Raw genomic sequence first — 23,149 nt, forward strand, 5'->3', positions numbered from 1 at the left:
GTGCTATAATGCCAAATATAATTGACGATAAAAAATAAAAAACACTACCTTCTTTATACTTAATATGTCAGAAACCTTAATATGTGATTTAGTGGGTATTTGTAAAACTTGCAGCATAAAGCATATAACATCACCATTTTTGTAATTTAGACTAGTTTCATTTTAAAGCAACAAAACAATACAGAGATGTTGATAAACTATGTTACGCTAATATACTGTTTGGCTAGGACTAGCCAGCTAAAAGGAAAATGTCCAAATTGAAATAAAAATGTTCAAATGAAAACCAAAGAAAATTTACTTATATATTTCAGAAAAAGTATTCTCTATTGGAAGAGTATTTTATAATGATGAATCAGTTCACAATCCTTTTAAACTCTCCTAATTGTAAAGCATGGCTACTGTTATTAACAGGCTTCAATGTTTTATATGTTTTAATAGCTTTTGCGCGTTCTTAAAAACATCTGGAATAGAGTCTCAGATGATAGAGTATTTTGTATCATAAATCGTGAATATCATTTACATAAATCTATTGATTGAGTTACACATTTTTTACATCTCACCTTTCTAATGGATTTACTTTAAAACAATTTCACATTGTATTGCTGATTCATTTTATACTTGACCTCTTTTGAACATTAACATTAGTTTAAAAACAAAAATTCCAACGATAGCCTAAAATAACAAAAGATCTTTAGAGTCCTCATATGCTGGGAGACGAACCCATTGAGCAATTGAATTCTTTGTATTGAAAACTCAGTGTTATCAAAAACAGAAAGCAGGACATGTCTTTAGGGCACGTTGCCATGGAACATAATTCCTTCAAGGACTACAAACCATAATAGTCCTATTTCTTAACATTATTTTTGTAGCATTCATCAAGATGTATTACAAACCCTACCAATTTAAGGACAATGCCTTGCCTTTTCAAATGCATTCATACTGAGTCTTAGAATCAACTCCATTTTAGAAACTAATTAGTTACACTGACAAACTTTTAAGAATAGGGCTATACAATTTTAGAAAATGTCACCACTCTTTTGTAAATTAATGATATGTTCCCCATTGCACAATAATAGGTGGTTATGAGCCTTTCCTCTTTATCCTGTCTCAGTCATTTAGTTACATCTACCCTGTGCCCTCCAGAGAAATTCATGGTCTGTCACCCTACTCATTGGTGTATAGATTTATGGATATTTTAGCAGTCCCTTCATTTTCACATCACTAGGCAACTCTTTGGAGTTTAAAAGAAAGGACAGGCTTCACCTGAACATTCAGATAAGTATCCTCCAATTTCAAAAGTCTATTTTCTTTCTGTAATCCCACTTTGCTTTCACTTTTAAAGAAACACACAGCCTGATACACCTTTGCATTATTAAATGTACATGCAAAACATTACATTATTATGCTACACGTGGCTAAGAAATTTTAGTATTCACAGGATTATGGTAATTAAGTCTTCCTTCACACTGGGTGATGTGACACTTGCTTGACTATAATGTCACTCCACTTAAAGTCTGTGTAAACAACATTATCTTAGTCACTCTGCATTACATTTCCAACTGTGAGAAATATTACAAGGTCAGAGTGGACAAGAATGTAGGTAATCCCAAAGAAACAGCATGTAAATGACTTGCTCAAGATTCAAACTGGGTTTTCAATAATAAAAGAAAATATTTTATAGTAATATTATAGTATTATTATCTAGATGCCGTCCTTGGCAAAGCACATGGGCATTCTTGAAGTCGGTGGTCAAGACAAATGTGTCCATGGTTTTGATGTTTTTTTTGGATAAAAGATAACAAGTTTTGTTCGCCAAGGCTTCGTTCAGACTAACAAAAGTGGGGATACTCAATAAGGAGTAGTTCATGGAATTACTGCAATTGGTTTTGTGAATAGAAATCTATCAATGTCTCAAATACATATAGCATTTCTGAATAATGCAGGTGATAAAGGCCATATGACAATGTTCATATTTCCTCCTTTCTTGTTTTTTAATAAATACTGAGCAACTGCAATATATTTTTTAAGGAGAGTACTAATTTCCCAATAGTCTTGTCAGTTACTTGGTGAACTATGTCCAAGAAGTGTTGTCTTGAAAATGTTCTGACCTACATCTTTGAAACTGGATTAAAGATTTTGAAATAGCTTGTGTTTTAAGTGATTTATTTCATGTTTATGTTTTTAAAAAGTTAGACAACCCTGTTGAATCTCCACATAGGATAAGTAGGATGTGGGCAGAAATACTATAGATTATCTCGGCAGAGATTTTGATTCTCTTAAGTAGTGGCAGCAACACAATGAAATAGTGGTTTCCAGAGTATGCTTAAACTAAAAACAGGATGCCAATTAGCAGAAATAGCAATGAAAGGTCTTAAATATGGACCCCACAGTCCGTTAACAAACAGGCCCAAAGCAACTTATGTTGGATTCTCTAGGCTTATTGTTACACTTGGACAATTAGGTATATGTATGCAAATTGTATTAATCTGAAGATAATTTGAACAAAGTGTGTGAACCACAATTTTCTTGTAATACCTGGTGTTGAAACTCTGTAGGAGGTCAATTCACTTTCTAGGAATGCTATAGTCAAAACATTTTCCCAGGACTACTTATAGAAAGAAAGGTCTCTAAGAATGTCTTCATCACAAGAGATTAACTGATTTATATTTTGTTTGCCAGAACTGCCACCTTCCATAAGTAGAAGCTTTGCTCATAACCAGTGTTCAATATCCTCGCACGTTAAGTTTTCTTTTCAAAAGTCATTGAAAATAACAGATCTTCTGTGCTAACAAGAGGATGTGTGTGTGTGTATGTGGTTGTGTGTGTGTGTGTGTGTAGCATATTTGCAACTCCAAGAGTTTAAATAAAATCAGTTTCTACTGATTCCCTTTTCTACTTCAATCTACTATAATATTAGACAGTTTGGTTTCTAACTCAGTGGTCTTTCCCATACACATAGAATCTAAGAAAAACTGAAAGTTCTGTGTTAAACCTCAGGATAAAGATCCAGATCTTTCAAATAAAAAGCATCTCTCCAAATACAAAATCTAATTACTTACCCCCTTATTCAAAAAGAAATAAGGGGGCACGTGTCTCAGGACCTCCTGAGGCTGTTTCATGGGCTTGTGTCCTTAAAAAAGAAAAGAGAAGAAAGAAAGAATATACAGAGTAGTCAACCTGAGTCCTCTCTCTAAGTAGTTATGTGTAGCACCATAAAAATACTGCTGGAATCAAATATTAAGTGAGCTGAAAATCTTGAATATTTTCTTCTAAATCAGAGACGTGCATAAAAAGAGCTTGAAAGTAAATACAAAGTCATAACAAATAGTTGTTGAGCTTTCATTGTTTTTTATTTCAGCATTTAGAATGTGATGCTTTGAAACGGGAAAAACTGAACATGAATTCAAAATCATGTGTCCTATCTTCTCTTCCACCATCCACCCCTAACTGTCCTTGAATTAGAGGAAATGTAAATATAATGAAGGTAAAGTTATGATCTTATTAACTGAGCCAGAGAGTGTGTTACAACAATTTTCACAAATTGACCAAATTCAATTTTCTCTTTATGCTTTATGCACAATAAGTAAATTACAACTTCAAGGAAAAGGGAAGATATGTATCATAGATCAAAGCATATACTATTTATCTAAGAGATTATTTAGTCTAATACTGTAACTTAAAAGATGCAGCAACTGAGGTCCAAAACCACAGATTTATGTGCAGAGTTGAGTCCATGGACTTATGAATCTTTTTTTTCCCCAGAGTTCTTCCTGCTGTACCATACTGTCTCATCAAATGGAAGTTTATGGGAAAGTGCTTGTAACCTAGAAAATGCTTTACAAATTTAAAATAGTATCTTTAATCCTTATCTTAATTACATATGTTTTAAGATGAAGAATAATGACAAAAATAGTATCTGTAAACATTGTTATCTGTGCTAAGTGATCAGAATCAATATTTAATATGTATGTGTGTAATCATAAGAGAATAAAAATAATTATTTTTTCTTCAAACAGATCGTTCATAAAAATATCTACTATGCTGACAATAATGTGAGGAAATGGGACCTCTTGTATATTGTTGGCAGGAGGGTAAATCAAAACAGCTTTGGAGAACAATTTGGCAATAACCATTAAAGTGGAAGACATACATAGTTCACAACCTAAAACTTGCACTTCTAGGCTTATATCCTAGAGAAATACTCCCATATGGTTGCAAGACATGTCCATTGCAGCATGGTTTCCAACAAAAAATTGGAAACAACCTAATTATCGACTTATGGATATAGGAAAGAATTATCAAATTGTGTTATACAAGGTAGTATAATGGACAATTAAAAAAAGAGTGAACTATATTTGAATGTATCAATATGGATGAATCTCAAAAACATAATGTAAAAATACTTAAAAAGAGTAGTACGATATCATACCGGTTCAATACATCTTAAAACACAAAAATTTAAAAAAACACAAAATCGACACTGCATGTTGTTTGTGTATAAATACACACATAATTTTAAAAAGACACAGTAATGATACACACTGGTTTTAGGATTAGTGGTCATCTTTCATTTGTGAAATAAAAAGGATATTACTGTTAGTCATAATATTAATGTTTCACAGATACAAATGTTTTTCAGATACAATTTTTTAAAACTGTGGATGAAGTGTAGCAAAATGTAGACCTAAATATTGATCCACAAGTTTTTCTCAGTATTTCCTGCTGTTCCCTTTTATTTCTTCCTGCTCTATCTGAACTATTTTATAATTAATCTTGCTAATTTATTACACTATCAAAATGATGCTACCAAACTTTATTTCTGAATAGAAATGTCATTTTTCAATAAGTAATTTTATATATAATAGTAAATGAGATGTTTTTCTAATTAGTCTGATTCCATTTGGCTGGTTATAAAATATATTGGTCCAAAGCATATGCGCTTTGAAACTAGACTGCTTTGATTCAATTGCTGTCTCTGGTATTTATAGGCTGTATGACCTTGGGTAAATCATTTAACCTTCTCTGTGACTCAGTATCATCAACTATAAGACAACGATTATAGTTGTAGCACCTATCTTACAGAGTTGTTATGATGATCAAAAAAACTAATATATGAAAAATCACCTGAACTCATATTTGATAAATGTTAGATATTATTATGTCCTGGCAAAAAAAGAGGACTAATTGTTCATCAATATTTTATCCTGAATTATCTTATTTATATGTCTATGCTGGTCAAATGCATCAAATAATCACTCATTTCTTAAATTCTCTGAGTTTGAGGACTAACCACTTAACTAAAGATCTTTAATTATTAGAGTTTTAGTAAATAAGTTTCATTAATTAGTATATTTAAACATATTGAGCCCCAATCATGTAACAGATCACTTGTGGTCAAAACTAGCTGATGATCTGGAAAGGGCAGCACTGTCTACCCAAATTTTATTTAAGTAAACATCAGCTATTTTGCACATTGTCATATGTGTTGACCAGTTACCCAACAATTTCTCATCTTTCATATGTGTTTGTGTTAAATCTGCAACTAGAATGATTTGTCAAGGAATGAGGTTTTTTCTAGTTTATTTAGGATTTGAGATTATGTCTTCAATTCTTTCTCTTTCTTTTTTTACTTTTCTTTTTAAAGTTCTCGACTTTCTCATGAGAAATGAAAATGTTAAATTTACCATCCTCACTAAGGATGTATGGTACAGATCATTGTGACCATTAAAGCAGGTTTAACAGTGAGGTGTTTTTCTTTCTCTTTTTCTTTCTTTCTTTTTTTTTTTTTTTTTTTCTAGAGAGATTGGAATTTAATTGTTTCCTTTTTAGACAAATATGCTTTTGGATTGTCAGTGATGAAAGGGGCATACAGATGTCAAAAGCATTGTAGCACAGTGGGATTATGTGCTAAGGTCCATGGCGGGACAGACAAACAAGCAAAGTCTCAGATCAGTCAAACAGTTACCTTTTAATAAAATCTCAGATGACCAACTTTGTTTTATCTTTGCCAATGCCTATCAAAAGTTCAAATGAAGTTTTGTTGTGTTAACTGCTTACATTTCTTTTATTTCTTATTTTAACCATTTGTAAAAATAAAGGAATTTCGCTAGATGGAATTGGGAATTTGTTTAAAGGCAAGCCAATTTAAAATAAAACAACACATGTTATACACATGGCTTTCTTCTTATTAAAACAAAATAAATTGGACTTTAAATAGAAACCTTAATTATGTTATGTGATGAGAACTATAAAGTATTATTTTCTGGACATGGCAGTAATAATCTGTTTCATACTGCATTTCACTGATAACATGAAAGCAAAACATAATAACTGAATTTTAATTTTCAAATCACTTGAAGGAAAAATTAGATTGCCTATTTTGAAGTAGTAAAAAATAAAACTCACAAAGTGCATAACCACCATTTTGAGTACCAGAATAATTATTCGTAAGCACTCCACTGGTTATTTATTCACCTTACATGAACTTTCCTTGATCAAAGGCTTTAGGTGCATTTATAACAAACTGTGATTCTTTCTGTAATGCAATACCTTGAGGACTCACAATTTAGAGCAGAGGTCGCAAACTGACAGCCCATGGGCTAGATCCTGACCCCAGACGGATTTTGTTTGGCCTGCGCAGTGTTGCTTTTTTTTTTCTGTTTTGCTTTTTATTGAGTTAGTTGCCAACATTTAAGAATTGGAGAATTTCGTGTAAAAATCTTAATTCCCAGCTTCTTTTAAAAAGTCGGATCTTAACAACACTGAGCCTGCATTCACACATGATAATAATCAGCCAAACAGTAATAGCCACCACTTTGGAAAAGAATATATGCTCCCTAGTTCACCATAGTCCCCACCACTCTATATCGCTTATAGTCTTTCATTTGTGTTACCAGCCTTGCCTCAGTAGGCATTAGAGTTTGCGACTCTCCTGGTTTCTCTATAGTTTATGTGAATGACTTGGTACACATACTTTCAAAAACACTTCATGGTTTTTCTCTGATTGCAATAAGTGTAAAAATAGTATTATATATGTACATATGAAATGTATATTTTGATAATCCAGAAGTAAATCCATATAGTTATAAACTACTGTTATATTTAATGAACAAAAAACTTGACTTAATTTGCTTGTTATTTTACTAGAAAATCAAAAATAAAGTGAAAGCCATTTTCAATGCCTAAATTCAATTGCATTCATATCAAATCGGAAACACTTTCCATATCCAAGCCTAACTCAAAACGTAATGCATTTACTATTTTACAGTTAAACTCAGTCATTAATAAAATCTAGTGGGTTTTAGTCTTCCCAGCATTGATATCATTGTCTAATAGAAAGTTTGGCACTTAAGGAGGCACATCCACTGCTTCAGGTCACTTGGGTATTATTTAGTGTGCATGACATGCAAAACTAACTTTTAATATAGAAAATGTCACAGATACTAGAAACACCACCATAGTGATGTTTTATTTTGTATGTTGAAAACCCAGGATAAATCCATGGCGTAGTCCTCATCTCCCCTACAGCTCTATGACATTTTTCTTGTAGAAAATATGGATTAATCCTGCATCAAGGGCAGCCCTAAAGAAAGGGGCAAAAAATATCACCAAAAGGTAATGTAACCTGAGAAAGAAGTGTGGAAGAGAAGAGGGACACTACTAACAGGAACTATCAAAATATATTTTAGGAACATGAGTTCCCCTACTTCGCCCTCGTCTCTGAGTCACTGTGTGTTCTTTTCACCACTACAACCTAAAATGTCTGAGGCCTGGAACAATATGTTATCTCTGATTGCCCTTTTACTAAGATTTTCATAGATATTTTAAGAGGTTTCACATATAAATCTTCTTAGACTTCCAAATATTTATTTAAAATACATTATTAGAAGAAAACTATTTTAAAGGTTTTAGAACTTCTAACATGCCTACAACACATATCTGTGCCTAATGCTTAGAATGACCTGAAAGATTAGAAAGCCAGATTCTTTTCCATTATCATTGTAGCACACTTAATAGCCTGTGCTGCCCTGCAAAAGTGAATGTACCTTCCTAAGCATTCCAGAACAAAGGGGCGGGTGGACATCTGAATAATTTTCCCATTATTTTACATAGGTATCCTAGTTTTTGTGTCAGTGATGTTCACTTAACCCCAACCAATTTTGCAGCCTTTCTCTAACTTCTGCTTTAGAACCTCCAACTGGATGGACGGGTTGTAATTCACTCTTTGGATTTCATTTTTTCTTATGAACTGAGGATTAAGCAAGATTCAGCATTTGCTGCTGAAAATTTTAAATGGCTCTACTTTCCTACCTTAGTGAGTGTAGTACAGAGAACAAGATTATGAAAGTGTGGCTGAATCTGTACAGGCTCCAGGACATTCTCAGGAATTTGATTTTTAAAAAATAAATACATAAATACCTGTTAACAGCTTGTTTTCTTGTCATTTGCCTCTTCCTTCTAAAAGGAGAGTGTAGCAGAAAATAAATAAATAAAACTGGTTAATTGAGAGTTCTGGTTAGTTAGCTTCCAATTAATCAAGGCTTTATTATATTTCACAAAACATCTTCCTAAATTCTGCAGAAATTTTAGATAGGTTACACACAATGAAACACCAGCAGGGAAGAGCACATAGAAGGTAAGGAAGCCTGAATTGCTATTAGTGTTTTAAATATATGAATAATGTTAGCACACTTCTAGTATAATCCCCATTGACTAAAGAATAAGGTGAAATGTCATGTGGTTTAGGGCTTTTCCATATATGAAGGCAAGGAAATAGGTTATAGATTTCTGTTGAAGAAAGTGGCCTTGGGTCGTAACAATTCCCAAAAAATTCAGCAATATTGTATCTCTTCCCTCTCTCTCAAGAGCCTTCCTTCCCATCCCATTAGGTATTCCAACATTTTGGAGGGAAAAATCCCGTTCTAATTTTTTCTCATCTTTTATTTGGCCAACAGGATGATGAAAGTAAGCCAATATCAATGTTGTGCTTATTTCCTAAACATGGAGCCATTGATCTCCGACAGATCACTATATACATTTTTCTGGAGCATACAGAATTATCTTACATCTTCCTCACAAGGGTTACACATGCGCATTCACACACACAGACACACACACACACACACACAGTCATACATACATCCACACAAAAGAAATTAAACACATACAAAAGAGATCCATTTTAAAAAACACATAATTAGCCTTGTTAACAAAATAATTATTCTTTCCAGCAGTGCAGTAACCCCCAGTGTTCTCCAATCCTTTAATAAAGAACAATGAAACCTGAAATGACATGCAAAAAAAACTATGAGGACTATAATATGGTTCTTTTAATCCTTAATGTACTTCTTAGTAATACAGAAATGAGAACCTTCCCACAATGCCCACTACAAATATATGTGGTTAGTTCATCATCTTTTTGTTGAACAAAAACAAAAATATTATCTTTTTGTTTCTGTTTTTTTTTTTTTTTTTTTTTTTTTTGCTTTTGAAAAGCGACTGCTTCTCTGCTCAAAGTCTGCAGAGAGATTTCTTTTAAAAAAATGAAAATATATCTGGGGTTGCTGGGGAGAGGAGGTAAGAGTGAAGCTGAGTCTTTTTTCACCTACTCTTATATTCTGTCACTTCACTGTCAGAACTATTTGATTTTGCTTTATAACTCACTCACCCAAACTCTTCTGAGGTGACACTTTTCTTAAATAAAATATAATCATACACACCAAGTCAGTGATAATGCATCCTTCCTTATTTTAATGGCCTATATATGACTGAATTTGAGGGCATTATTTCAGTTTTACCAAAGATCTCTCACTTTTTTAACAATAAAGCTTTCTAAGCTCAACAAACTTTTTTTGACCCTCACTATACATGTAAATATAATTATACTAATCCTCACCAAAATCAAAATCATTTACATCTCCCATGGCATGAGGTTCATAGGTTAGTTAAATTTAGACTCTGAAATCATTGACTACAGAAACATTGTTAGAATTATTCAATGAATATATAAACATGCATGAGTTAACTGTCCTTTTATTAACAACTTAAAAATTACTTAGAAAACTAGGAGTTTACCTTGATATTTGAAAATTTCTCATTTATCTTTTCCAATGTAAGGAAGGTACTTTACAACAGTGCTTAACAAACTAGCTATAACTCTAGGGCTTTAAGGCCTACAAGTTAAACATATGTATTTCATTTTTGACATTCTAAGTAAAATATGACTTTTATAGTTCTGAATTAGTTATTTTAGTAATGTTAATTAATTCATTTTAGTTTTCCTTATACCATTTTGGAAAACTTTATTGAAGAAGCAGATGATGATACTAATATTATCAGCTCAGTATAGAATAGGTTATAATGTGAAAAAAAAATCATCTGGGTTCCCTGGAGTTGGCCCAAAATGTTTTGTATTCCTTCTGTTTCCTCTTTGTCTACTAAAGTCTTCTTTTTGCTGCCCCTCCCCACTTCTGATTTTGGCTATGAAATAAAAGTCATGATGAAAAGGCCTGAAATTTACTAAAATGTGTCCTTGTGGCTGATATATACATATGTTCACATTCTTATAAAGTCAGTAACAAAACAGGGGTTACACACAGTCAAGAATGTTGTGGCAGATACAATACACAATATACAACTACCACCAACAGAACTATTAGCAGCTGAGGTTTTGCAACATATGATGGTAAGTAGTGACGGTTCTCTACAAAACTCACTAGTTCCGATCATCATCATGATTTTACTACATTAGGACATTGATTAACCTTACTGTAGAGAGAGCCTTCCCCTATGCACAAGTTATGACTAGAAGGTGATTCTACTCTGGCTGAGACCCAAGAAGTTAATAATGGAGAGCTAGCTTTATTTAGAATTAGTCAAGGTCATTTTTACCCTGTACCACTGATAAATAAATTTTCATACTTTGATTCTTCCAACTTTGGGCATGTGAATGTGAAGCTCAACAAACTTAACTACAGTGATTGCTACCGAGTGTGCTCATCTTTGACTGGAGTCAGTTTAATATAAGAATCAGAGATATGATATTCTCACTTTTGAAACCTAAATTTAGCCCACAGAATCTCATTTAATAATATAGAGAAACAGCATGCAAGACACATGACAAGAGGCAATAAAATACCACATAATAAAGAGTCCAGTTAAAATGTCAGGCTCATTTAATTTAAGTATTTAGGTCCTTTTTATGATAAATTTAAAAATCACTACCTAATATCGCATATTATGTTCAGCCTCTGGTGTGAAGTAAACTAAAGAGATTGTTCCTTTCACTGATTCTTCAAACGAAGGAAAGTACTTCAAACAGAACATTTTAAAGATAGAGTCAACTTTTGGAAGTACCTACTGCAATGGATTTCAAACTGGATTCTAAAGAATTTCAGCGAAACTACTCATGTATAGTAGAAGGAAAAATAAAGGGAGCAATTCTCTTATATCCTTTCATTAGTGCAGCTCTTCCTTTTCCTATGTGATATAACAGGGGTGCCTGAACTGCTTTGGTTAACTACCTACCACCACCACCATTTAACAGCTTAGGAAATTCTCCCCTGAGATGTTCAATTATTTGGCCAAAGTCGCAGAGAAAGTTAGTGTCAGATCTCCCAATATACTAACCTGAATGACAGCTACTGCACCTACATTTTTAATCCTGCTTCCTCTACTGTATGTTAGAGAACCACTTTTTTAATATCCTCCCAAAGACTGTCATATCTGTTTTATCCTTATGGGAACATAATAAGGTTGATAAACATTACATACATCTTTAGATAGTAGAAGAGACAAGATTTGTGGCTCCCTTGATCTCCAAGCCAGTGATCTTTCTGTACAGAACTTCAAAAATCAAAACATTTTACGTAAAATCGTAACTTCAATGTGCTTATACACTCTTGGTGGGAATGTAAATTAGTTCAGCCACTATGGAAAGCACTTTGGGAATTTCTCAAAGAACTTTAAAAAGTACTACCATTTGACCCAGCAATCTCATTACTGGGCACATACCAAAGGAAAATAAATTTTTCTACCAAAAATACAGATGAACTCGTATGTTCATCACAGCACTACTCATAATAGCAAAGACATGGAATCAACCTAAGTGCCTATCAACAGGGAATTGGATAAAGAAAATGTGGTACATGTATTCATGGAATATTACACAGCCATAAAAAAGAACAAAATCATGTCCTTTGCAGCAACACGGAAGCAGCTGGAGGCCATTATCCTAAGAGAATTAACACAGGGACAGAAAACCAAAAAAAAAAAAAAAAAAAAAAAGAAAACCAAATACTGCATCTTCTCACTTACAAGTGGGAGCTAAACACTGGGTACACATGGACATAAAGATAGCAACAATAGACACTGGGGACTACTAGAAGTAGGGGACAGGAAAGAGGAGCAAGGGCTGAAAAATTTCCTATTAGGTACTATGCTCTCTACCTGAGTGACAGGATCATTCATACCTCAAACCTCAGCAACACGCAATATGCCCACGTAACAAACCTGCACATGTACCTCCCAAATCTAAAATAATGTACCCCCGAATCTAAAATAAAAGTTGAAATTGTTATTAAAAAGAGAGATCTGGCAATACTGGTTCCACAATCTTACTGGTTTGGCATAACTAGATGAAGTAGATTAGCAATGGCTCCCCCATAGAAAAAGTATGCACTCTACTGTTCCCCACAGTTCCCACAATTTTGTATGACCTTATACCTGGCCCTCTTAATGAATCTATGTTATTTCCAAGGTCTCAGGCAGAATATGAATTTTATGGCTGCTATTTTAAGGGTTATAAGTGTAATTCATCCAAATATTAATCAATTTCCCTAAAGAAAGTATGGGATTTCTGAAAACTTCCATGTGTGTGTAAAGTATTGACTGAAGGTGCACTAAGAGTGTTAAATCATCTGTCTACCTAAAAAAAGTCATATACTTTTATTAATGAAGAAAGACAAGCTTTTGACCTTGAAGTTGACATCCATATATATAGAAGAGCACCTAAAGCAAATAGCATCAGATAAAAATAGATTAAATAAGAAACAAACTCTGATTACACTCACAGATACAGTATCATTCAGAGCAGAAGCTATATATTTAAAACTCCAAAAGATCAATAAAACTGTTCCCTATGCTTTGAAATGGAAGTCAGCTGTTGACATATACTGCCATATTTGGGGGACTACTAAGTTAGGTTTCGGCTGCCCCTTACACAGGTAACATCTTTTTGTCATGCAATTTATTTTTCTGGTCCAATACAATAAATAAAATGTTTATTTGCTAAGAAAATGTAATAAATAAATAAAGTATAAGTCAAGCAATGCCTCCCCACCTCCCATCAGACATCATCAGTAGGCAGTAAATTGCCAATAAATATGTGCGGGTAAAACTTTTAAAAGTTATATTTGGAGACATAACCAAATCATGTTAACTGTTGCATTTCCACTGTTGGAACTTTTAAAGGTCTTTCCTCACTCTTAGATGATAACCTTATGCATCGTACATAATAACTCTTGCTCCACAGAAGCTGATTTAAAGCCATTTAATCCACTTTAGGAATCCTGAAAAATGTTTGGCAAACATATATACTAACAGAAAAAAAACTGAAGATATCCTTATTTTAAAGGTATAAATTTAATAGCTTGTATATTTCAGGCCTATAAGTTTGTAGAAGGCATCCAAACAAACGCTTTGTCTGTTAAATCTCCAAATACATGATTTTGTGAACCAAGGCCCAGACAATTAAAACTGACCATTTGCTTCCTCTCAGAACTTTTTTTCCTGTAATTATTTGGGAATAACACAAACTTTGCTTATATTAAATATTTGCTGCTTCTGATAAATGTTGATGCACACATTTGTGTCTTTTAAAAATCAGTGAGATTTAAAGTCAGAGTCAAGCGGAAAAAGAAAATGAAATTGAATATGGGATGGGGTGGTAGTGAAGATAAATGGGCCTATGGAATTTTTTTACTTGTTTGTTTGTAGGAGATAGGGTTTTTGGTTGTATATATAAACTCTTGTATTAACATAGAGTACCAGTATAACTCAAAGAATGCAAGACCCTATGTCAATTGTCTCTGACAGATGATCCTTTATACAAACAACATTTTGTTGGTCCTGTCCGAGGAGCCTCAGCAGTTTCAATGATATTTCTCATATGCCCTACAAGAACAAAGAATGTCAAAAATAGGATTACTGTTCACAGCATCAAATGTCTTTTTCAAGGCAATGTTCATTTAAAAAATAGAATAACTTGCTCTTCTCATGGTACAGCAATAAGTATTTCAATATGTGTGAAATATGAATATATGTACCATCAAGGATGATGCCCATTAAATATCTTTAGTGGTACTATGAATGTATCCCAAATAGTATTTTCAGTGATATTCTTCCACATATTCAAATTGAGTAAATATCGGTCACATACATAAACTTTGATTATTAGCTAATTTGCCTGAAATAATTTCTATCGTGTAAAGCTTTAAACATTAAAATTCCTCAAATCCTTCATAAATTTTAGATCACTTAATGCTATGTCATCTTTGTCTACAATGCTTCTGTTGGAAATTTTTTATCTTTCAGTCTTGCTATTCATGTGTGTAGGTTTGGCTAGACATCATGGGTGACCTTTGAATTGCGTGCTTTGATCTGCATAGGGGTTCTAGCTAGCCTCTGGTAAGAGATTTTTCAGCACTGTTACACTATTTATATTTCATGTCTTCCAGTCGATGATCATGTCCTGCTATTGTGTGTTCAGAATGACTCACAGAAAACACTAAAGAAATGCTTCAAAAGCCAAACAAAACATTTATGGTAGATATACTTTGCAGCCCTTAAAACACTGGACACAGTTATTGCTTTATCAGCATTTAGCTAACTTTGTGTTTGATGGTTTGATATCACACTGAGACAATAGTAAACTGGCTTACTTCTTAGTTTACTGCCTATGTGGAGAACTGGGTGTCAACTTCCAACTCTGAATTGCTCATTAAAATAATGTTTCCTTCCTAGTACTTATCACGATGTATAATTATTTTACCTATTTACTTGTTTTAGGCCTACTTTTCCAATGACAATGAAATCTCCATGAGATAATAGGTTAGGTTTTATATTTGCTGTTTCATTCCATCAGCCCACACAATGCTGGCATGCAGTAGTTATCAGTAAATATTTGTCAACTGAGATGAATGTTGACCTTATGAAGGGACACTTTAACCTCATTCAAAATCATCACTGTAGAATCTTTAAGCTTATTTGTATAAAACATATTTTAAGAATGTACTTCTACTTTGCAATGCTGATTTACAAAATTAATTATGATACATGATTTGTATAAGAACACTCATGGTGTTCTAGAATCTGAGTAAACTTTCTCTGAGTAGCCACAGTTATCAGAAACTTTATAAGTCCAAACTTATTGATGGCAGCAAATATACTGAATTATTGATGGGTAAAAATATAGATTCATTATAAAGCTATTCATGAAAACAATAATGCTATAAAATTTATTTTAATTATACCTTAACTTTTTTTAACATTTGGTAAATAGGTCTAATTAAGCTTAAATTAGATGTGAAAAGCAGTTCTGTAAGCAGAACTCAGCTAAGCTGTTTCTAAGAAAATGAGTTCATTTGCCAATTGATCATTCTGGTAATCCTATCTGGTTTAGTCTAGCTGCAGATGAAGACAATCAAGCAGGGTCAGAGCAAAGGAATCTTGGCCTGGACATGCTCTTAATGTATTACTGGGAGTCGAGAATGGGAATGAAGAGGATTACGGATTTGAAATTCAGTTAAATCCCTTATATTCATCTCCTGACTTAATCCCTGACAAGGATTTTAAAATAAAATAAAATACAGTAAAATAAAATATTTTAAAATAGTCTAAAATAAAATAAATAAATCTATTTTGAGATCTATTTAAAATCTATTTTAAAATAAAATAAAATCCATATTCCTTACCAATTAAGAGATCAGACGCAGATATTTAAAATTATAAATGATTATTTTTCAAAGCACTATATATATATAGTTGCTTACAGGTTCAAAATCTCATGTTTAAATAGTAATACCACTTGTTGTATAGTTTTACAGTTAGCAGAGCATTTTCTCTTCATTGCCTAATAGAATAAAATTATTTTGTGTGCAAAAGTAGGTTTGAATCTTCATATATTTTCATATGTAATATATACATTAAATTATATATGTAGAAAGTGAGACTGAAGAGTTTTTAATCTGGTTCAGTATTCTACCACTTCTTGTTGACAATATTTATCTATGTGAATATGACTGAATTGCTATTTTATCTTGATACTTTTTTCCTTAATAAGCTATGTGACTTTTATGCACTGCAAAGAATTAACTTAAGAATCAAAAAGGCTGAGAATGGTGGCTGACATCCACAATCCCTTGAGGCCAGGAGTTCATGACCAGCCTTGGCAACATAGCGCAGCCCTTTCTCTGCAAAAATTTTTTGTAATTAGCTGAGCATGGTGGCACATGCACGTAGCCTTAACTACTCAGAAGGCTGAGGTGAGAGGATCACTTGAGCCCAGGTATTTCAACCTGCAGTGAGCTATGATCACACCACTGCACTCCAGTCTGGGTGACAGAGTGAAATCCTGTCTCAAAAAAAAAAAGAAGAATTTAAAAAGAAGAAGAATAAATAAAGTAAAAATATTGATGAAAGCTCTTCAAACATGCTTATAATTGATATCTAACAGTTTGCATACTGATCCTATAGGGGCCATATTTATCTTTACACCTTATCATAGCAGATTCTTAGTTCAATATTTATTCTACAAATGTTTAGTAATCATCAACTATGTACAAAAGGCTCTGTGCTATGAAGGATACAAAGAGAATACAAAGATCTTCAACTATAGTATCTTACATCAAGAATATTACGATCTAAAAAGAGAGAAATTATGACCACAAATGTAATGCTGAATATCTGTGAGTGATAAGCGCCACTTGATTTCCTGGTATATAGTAAATACTCAAATACATCTGATTAATGAATGTTGGATCCATGGGTGAAATTAAATTAAGTACCATAAGATTTATAAGATGTAAGTATCCCTTTTACCTGAAGTGGTCCGTGCAGTCACTATGGGGGAGGAAAATTGACTTGGGTCTTGAAATAGGTTTTAAAGAACAAAGACTGAAAGAGGATAACAATGCTTTAGGAAATTCAAACTGACAAGATGCACAGAATGGATTGTTATAATAGAGTGTGTACGTGAGGAGATCAAGTAGGAGGTTACTTCAGGGTGGTGGAGATGAAAATCAAAAGGAAAGGACATGTGCAACAGAAACTCTAAAGCCAACATTAATATGACTTAAAGCCTGACTATCATGGAAACTAAGTATAGAATTGAACAAAGGAGAACTCTGAGCTTATGACTTTGCTTCCATGAAAAATTACTTTCCAACTTTTTAACAACAACTAATTTTGAAAGTAACAGGGTTCGGGAAGGGGAACATCACACACTGGGGCCTATCATGGGGAGGCGGGAGGAGGGAGGGATTGCATTGGGGAGTTATACATGATATAAACGTTATGCACATGTACCCTAGAACTTAAAGTATAATAAAAAAAAAAAAGAAAGTAACAGGGTTAACAGAAAAACACTGAACAAGGCATAAGGAAACTTGGGTATTGGTCCCAACTAGGCCATTAACTGTGTCACCATTATGTGTCACCATGAGCAAATTACTTCTCCTCTCGAGATCCCAGTATACTTCTTTGTAAACCTGAGGTTGAATAAGTTGATCTCTCCAGCACATCATAGCTCAAAAACTCTGTAGTTCTCTAATTCCTAAATTCTTGGCTACCTGCCTACAATATAGGTAAATTACATTGAAATTCTTCTGAGAGGTCAGTGACGGTTGCAGTTTAGTTGCCACTCCTGAGACATACCCTTTTTCCTCTGATTTATAGTTATTGCATGCCTATTAGAGGTATTCAGCTAAGGGGCATTCTCTTCTATGTTTCAGAAAAGCACTGTCTGAGAAAATCCTTTAGACATTTTCCTTCAAAGAATAAATCAGTAGTGCATTATTCTGTTTGCATGCTGCAGAAAGATGATCTTCAAGAGCTGAGAAGCTCCGATGTTTGTTTCAGCAAGTTTTTCTTCTACTAAAACTTATGCATCTCTTTTACAATAATCTATACTATAATAAAAAGACATTGTCTGTCTATATGTAATTGATATGTTTATATTGTTTTCAATTAAATCTTCAGATTTGCTCTTTAAAAGTCACAGAAACTCAGGATTCTATCGTGTCTTCACAGCTCATATCCTAAGGTCAATCGAATTCTCTCTTTCAAATGCTGTACCTTTTAAAAAAATATGGTGCATTAGTCCATTTTGCTGTGGTATAAAGGAACACGGGAGACTGGGTAACTTACAAAGAAAAGAGGTTTCTTTGGCTCACATTTCTATAGGCCATACAAGAAACATAGTGCCATCATCTGCTTCTGGTGAGGCCTCCAGAAGCTTATAATCATGGTGGAAGGCAAAGGGGAAATAGGCATGTCACATGGCAAGAGGGGAAGCAAAAATGGGAGTGGGGTTGCAAACTCTTTTCAACAACCAAATCTCATGTGAACTCATTACCATAAGGAGGGCACCACGCCGTTCATGAGGGATCTACCCCCACAGCCCAACACCTCCCAACAGGCCCCATCTCCAACGTTGAGAATCACATTTTGACATGAGATTTGGAGGGGACAAACATCCAAACTATATCATATGGTAGCCAGAAATAAACGTAATATTCTAAGTGGCATTTTTAGGAATGTTACAATCTCATTGTAAGTCATGTAGCTATTTAGGTCTTTGCTATGACCATGCATTCAGGTAAAATCAGGGCTGTCATTTATCAAGAAAGTCTCCATTTAATTTTCATTTATCCTCCAGACAGTTAGTTTTATCTTGAACTTTCTGATTGGATAATTCTTATAAACACAGTGAATGAATTAGATGATTCACCTAACAATTCCACAGAGAAAAGCATGCCACTCCTACTGACTGCCAATTACTATCCCACTTCATCTTCCTTAGATAAAAGTGAATGGACATTAACAATATGTACATTTTCATCTATTAATATGTTCAACTATTACCTAACCCCATGAGCATGCATTGATTTTCATCATTTAAAATGCCAACCATGAAAAGGAAGACCCAGAACTAATGGATATCTCCTTGTAGTGTCTAGCAAAAGACAATGTATACAAAAGTACCTAATTATAGTGATGTGAAAAGGTTGTTATAATCAACAGTTAAAAGAGCTGTGAAACTTTCTGGCTTCTACCTCTGCTGTGAATAAGTTACTATATTCTTTTCTAATAATAAAATCGGGTAAAATAACTTGCTAATCTTAATACTAACACTGGTCACTTCATTTTTTAGACATACAAGCTGAATTATGACTCCTTCCTTTCTGCTCTCCTGGCAATTTGTGTGTGGCTCTGTTATAGAACTCAGTTACATACCTGTCTCCCTCACTAGGCTTCAATTATTGAAAAGAAACCAAACCTAACAACTAAACACTGCCTGGATAACAAGAAAATTGCAAACATTGTAAAACAGTAGTAAAGCCTTTAGAAGACATGTGTTTGTTTAAAAGTCTTCGGGGCGATAGTATTGACTTCAAATATAACTATCAAGATAAAACCTCATTTTTTCCAGGTCCTATATTAAGTTTTCAATGCAATGAAAAAAATGTTTTTTAATGGAAATTTAAGATTAATCTGCATTTTATTATGCTCATTATTTCCAAACATCGATGGATACTGTTAAAGTCTTCATGAACAGAGTTTGAATTTTTTATATTCTTTGATTGTAATACTTTTTATCTTGTTGCAATTCCATAAATTTTAAATTACAGGAAATTGCTTCCAACTGAAATGTCCTTCCCTAAAGATGATTGTATTCCTTTCACTCTTCTTTATTTAGTTTTCTGTTGTCTCAAAAGTGTACCACATTATCTTTTTTTTACATGCAAATTTTTTACCTTTATCTCTTGATCTCAATCAAATTAAATAATAATTTCCCTTTGTGGAAGTCAATATACTGACACTGTCTTCTATATTAAGTGTCAACTTTAATGTTTTAGCAAATTTGAATAAGTCATCCGATATATCTCCAAATAAAATATACAATATATGGGTATCCAGGGAGTTTATTGAAGTATAAATTTCTTAGCTAAATCCATGTCAAGGGTTATGAGTAGAATTAAACAAGTACCTATGAAGATTGTTAGCCATTTCACTATCTAATATTTCCTGTTAGTCATTCTGGTTTTATGTTGCTAGTGGGTTTTATTCTACCTTTTCAAAAGCTGTCTGTATTATTCCTTTTGTATAGTTACCCTTTTTATCTTATCAATTACTAGAGGGTACTCCCATAACTCTCTCCTAAAATAACACATAAGCATCTTCTTTATTCAAATATATCTTCCAATATATGCTCCCTTAAGTCTAAAACTTCAACAAGCATGTATTTTTTTCCCTAAAGTTTCATCAGTACTTATGCCAAAGGTTTTAAAGAAAACCGTTACTATCCACTTATCTCTTAATTCAAACAAATTTTTAAAAGAAAGAAAAAATGAAAGAACAATGCAAGAACAGAAGAAAGAAAAGTCTTCCTCTTTCTTTTTGTGTGAATATTAATTATTGCTAATGGAGATGACTGAATATCCCCTATCATGGGTTGTGTGTTCTACCTTCCCATCACATCATGCTTCTCCTCATGTCTCTAAAGTCATCCCCTTTTTAGGATTCCTTAGCTTTACCTTCTTTCTCATCCACACTGTGTAAAGTGTAACAGTCTTCACACTGAAATCAAGGAATTTCAGTTTGCTTCCTTATCTCTCCAGGGCAAATAGGCCTTCCTTTATTTCCCCCTACGCATTGTAGCAATACCATATGAGATTCTTAGTCTTTTACTCTGCTTATTTGTGAGACTCTTGGTAGTATAGTGATCACATTTTGAAGAATGTCTTTGTATCTGTGAATGCCTTCCCTTAAAAATCACATCAAGTGGCAGTGAAAGACCACCCACTTATTTCTGAAGATGCATTCGTAGTATGAAACAATACATTTTTGCCATGCTCACAAATAGCATGTCCTTATTACCTCACACTCACCATTTACCCATTAGAATTGCGGCAAACAAAAATAAAAAAAAATTAAATAGCAATGTCGTGCAAAATAGGCAGACAGTTCTTACATTCTTTACATACAAATTACAGAGCATTTAGGAGATGGAGAAAATGCTCAAAAGTGTTTAGTGTCTTGGCTTTCTTTTAAGGCATCATTTTCTTTAAAGGCTTTTAATAGGAAAGAAACTCATTTCCTATTTTAATAATCCTTAAGTGATAAATCCAAAAATAAAAGAAACCCCAGGAGCAGCAGCAGAGGATAATTTTTTAACTATAGGAAGCAAAATGTTTTTAAATTAGAAAAGCATGTTAATCAAATAGCTTTTAAAATTTTCTTTACATACTATTGTGGTTCATCCATTTCATCTGCTCAACATAATATGTACATAGAATGTAAACCTACATACAAATATATATATACACACATATGTTCCAATTAGAGAAATAATATCTTAATACCAGATCCCATGACATTTCTAAACTATTTTTCAGAAGAAAATATAATTTTATATTAATTGTCATCATTAAAATTTCAATTTTGTTCTCTTACTAAAAGAAACTGATGAAAGCAATCTTGTATATTTACAATTGAGTACAGATATAAACAAGCTGTCTTTATAGCTAACTTTTGAAAATCAGTTATAACATACTTTGACAACTATTAAATTGTTATAATTATGAAACTTATCTCACCATGTTGTCATATGACAGTATCAATAGGATTACATACATGATCAAATTATTTTAATGGTAATCCTATATTTCAGTAAAAACTTTTGCAAGATATGGAGTTGTAAGAAGGATGATTAAAATACAAAAAATTTTCTTTGCAATTTGAAATACCAAGAACACCTGAAAAGTAACAATGAAGCATAAAGTCAATTTATCTTTCTGTAATTGCTATCTTTTAAAGAAAAACTTTACAAAAATCTCACTCCAAATAAAGCACCTAAATTTGCCACTGAAACCCTAACTTATTTGGTATACTTTAAATATAATCTAAACATATATTACATGTGTAACTGGAAATTTTTACTAAGGAAAAATACTACTAAATAGGAGTAAATTCTAAACAACATGAATTATTGTCACATAATTTTTCTCTAAAATCAGCTTTTCTTTTGATTGAAAATTGGTCAATATTATGAATTAGATTCTGGCATATGTTCCTATACTTAGAGTACTCAAAGTGCTTTGAAGCACTGAGTTTCAAGCCTATGCCACTTTACTAAAGGATTTTTGCTACTGATGAACTGCTCCTCTCAAAGCTATTTTTATGATATCTAGACTACAAGTATTATTACAATTAAAAGTAAGCCCAACTGTTAAACCTAGAATATGGTACTGAAAAATCTCCTGTTTAGCAACTTGCACATCTACAATATTTTAGAGCCACTATCTTTTCAAAGTTCAGTAGCTTGGTGACATGTTAGAGTAATTAGCAGCTCTGTTTGACCGGCTCTGGAAAAGGGAGAGATTAGTGTCTAAGAAAACATTAAGTGTATGTTTTCCTTTCACTTAAGAAAATTATAATAATGTTGTGGGGGTAATGGCATGGAATTAGGAATCTGCTGTCATTTCCAAACCAATTCCAAGTTAATTGTGGAATTGTGTTTTAATTGTGGATCTCCTGTGAACATTTTTCAAAACAATGCACCTTTTTAAAGTTTTCTATTTTATTTAGTTTACCACCTTAAATTTGTTTTGATTTCTTTCAGTGGTTTTGGATAAAGCTAATCACCTCTATATTTTAGCCAATTTTTTAAAGTTTATTTTTTGGTTACATGCTTTTTCTGTCAGATCAGTTTTGTGTGCATGCATATGCAGTTTAATAATTTCTAAAATTAATGCCACTAAGAGGCTCTCATTTTCTCTCTGAATTTATACATTAGAGTAGAACTAAAATCCTGGACTCAAAGTTCCTCATTCATCTTTGTCGTGGTCCATAATAACTGTCCCACTTCTGA

At 33.0% G+C, this 23,149-nt stretch overlaps 1 protein-coding gene across 1 annotated transcript in view; it reads right to left on the minus strand.

The window, feature by feature from the left end:
* The window catches only part of DACH2 (dachshund family transcription factor 2), an 811,718-nt gene that overhangs the window by 548,275 nt on the left and 240,294 nt on the right, over window positions 1-23,149 (minus strand). Inside the window, 1 exon segment of the mRNA XM_033233153.1 lies at window positions 8,419-8,457. Coding sequence (XP_033089044.1) covers window positions 8,419-8,457 — 39 coding nt within the window.

Source organism: Trachypithecus francoisi, unplaced genomic scaffold (assembly GCF_009764315.1).
Source record: "Trachypithecus francoisi isolate TF-2019V2 unplaced genomic scaffold, Tfra_2.0 Contig01451, whole genome shotgun sequence".
Taxonomy (NCBI): domain Eukaryota; kingdom Metazoa; phylum Chordata; class Mammalia; order Primates; family Cercopithecidae; genus Trachypithecus; species Trachypithecus francoisi.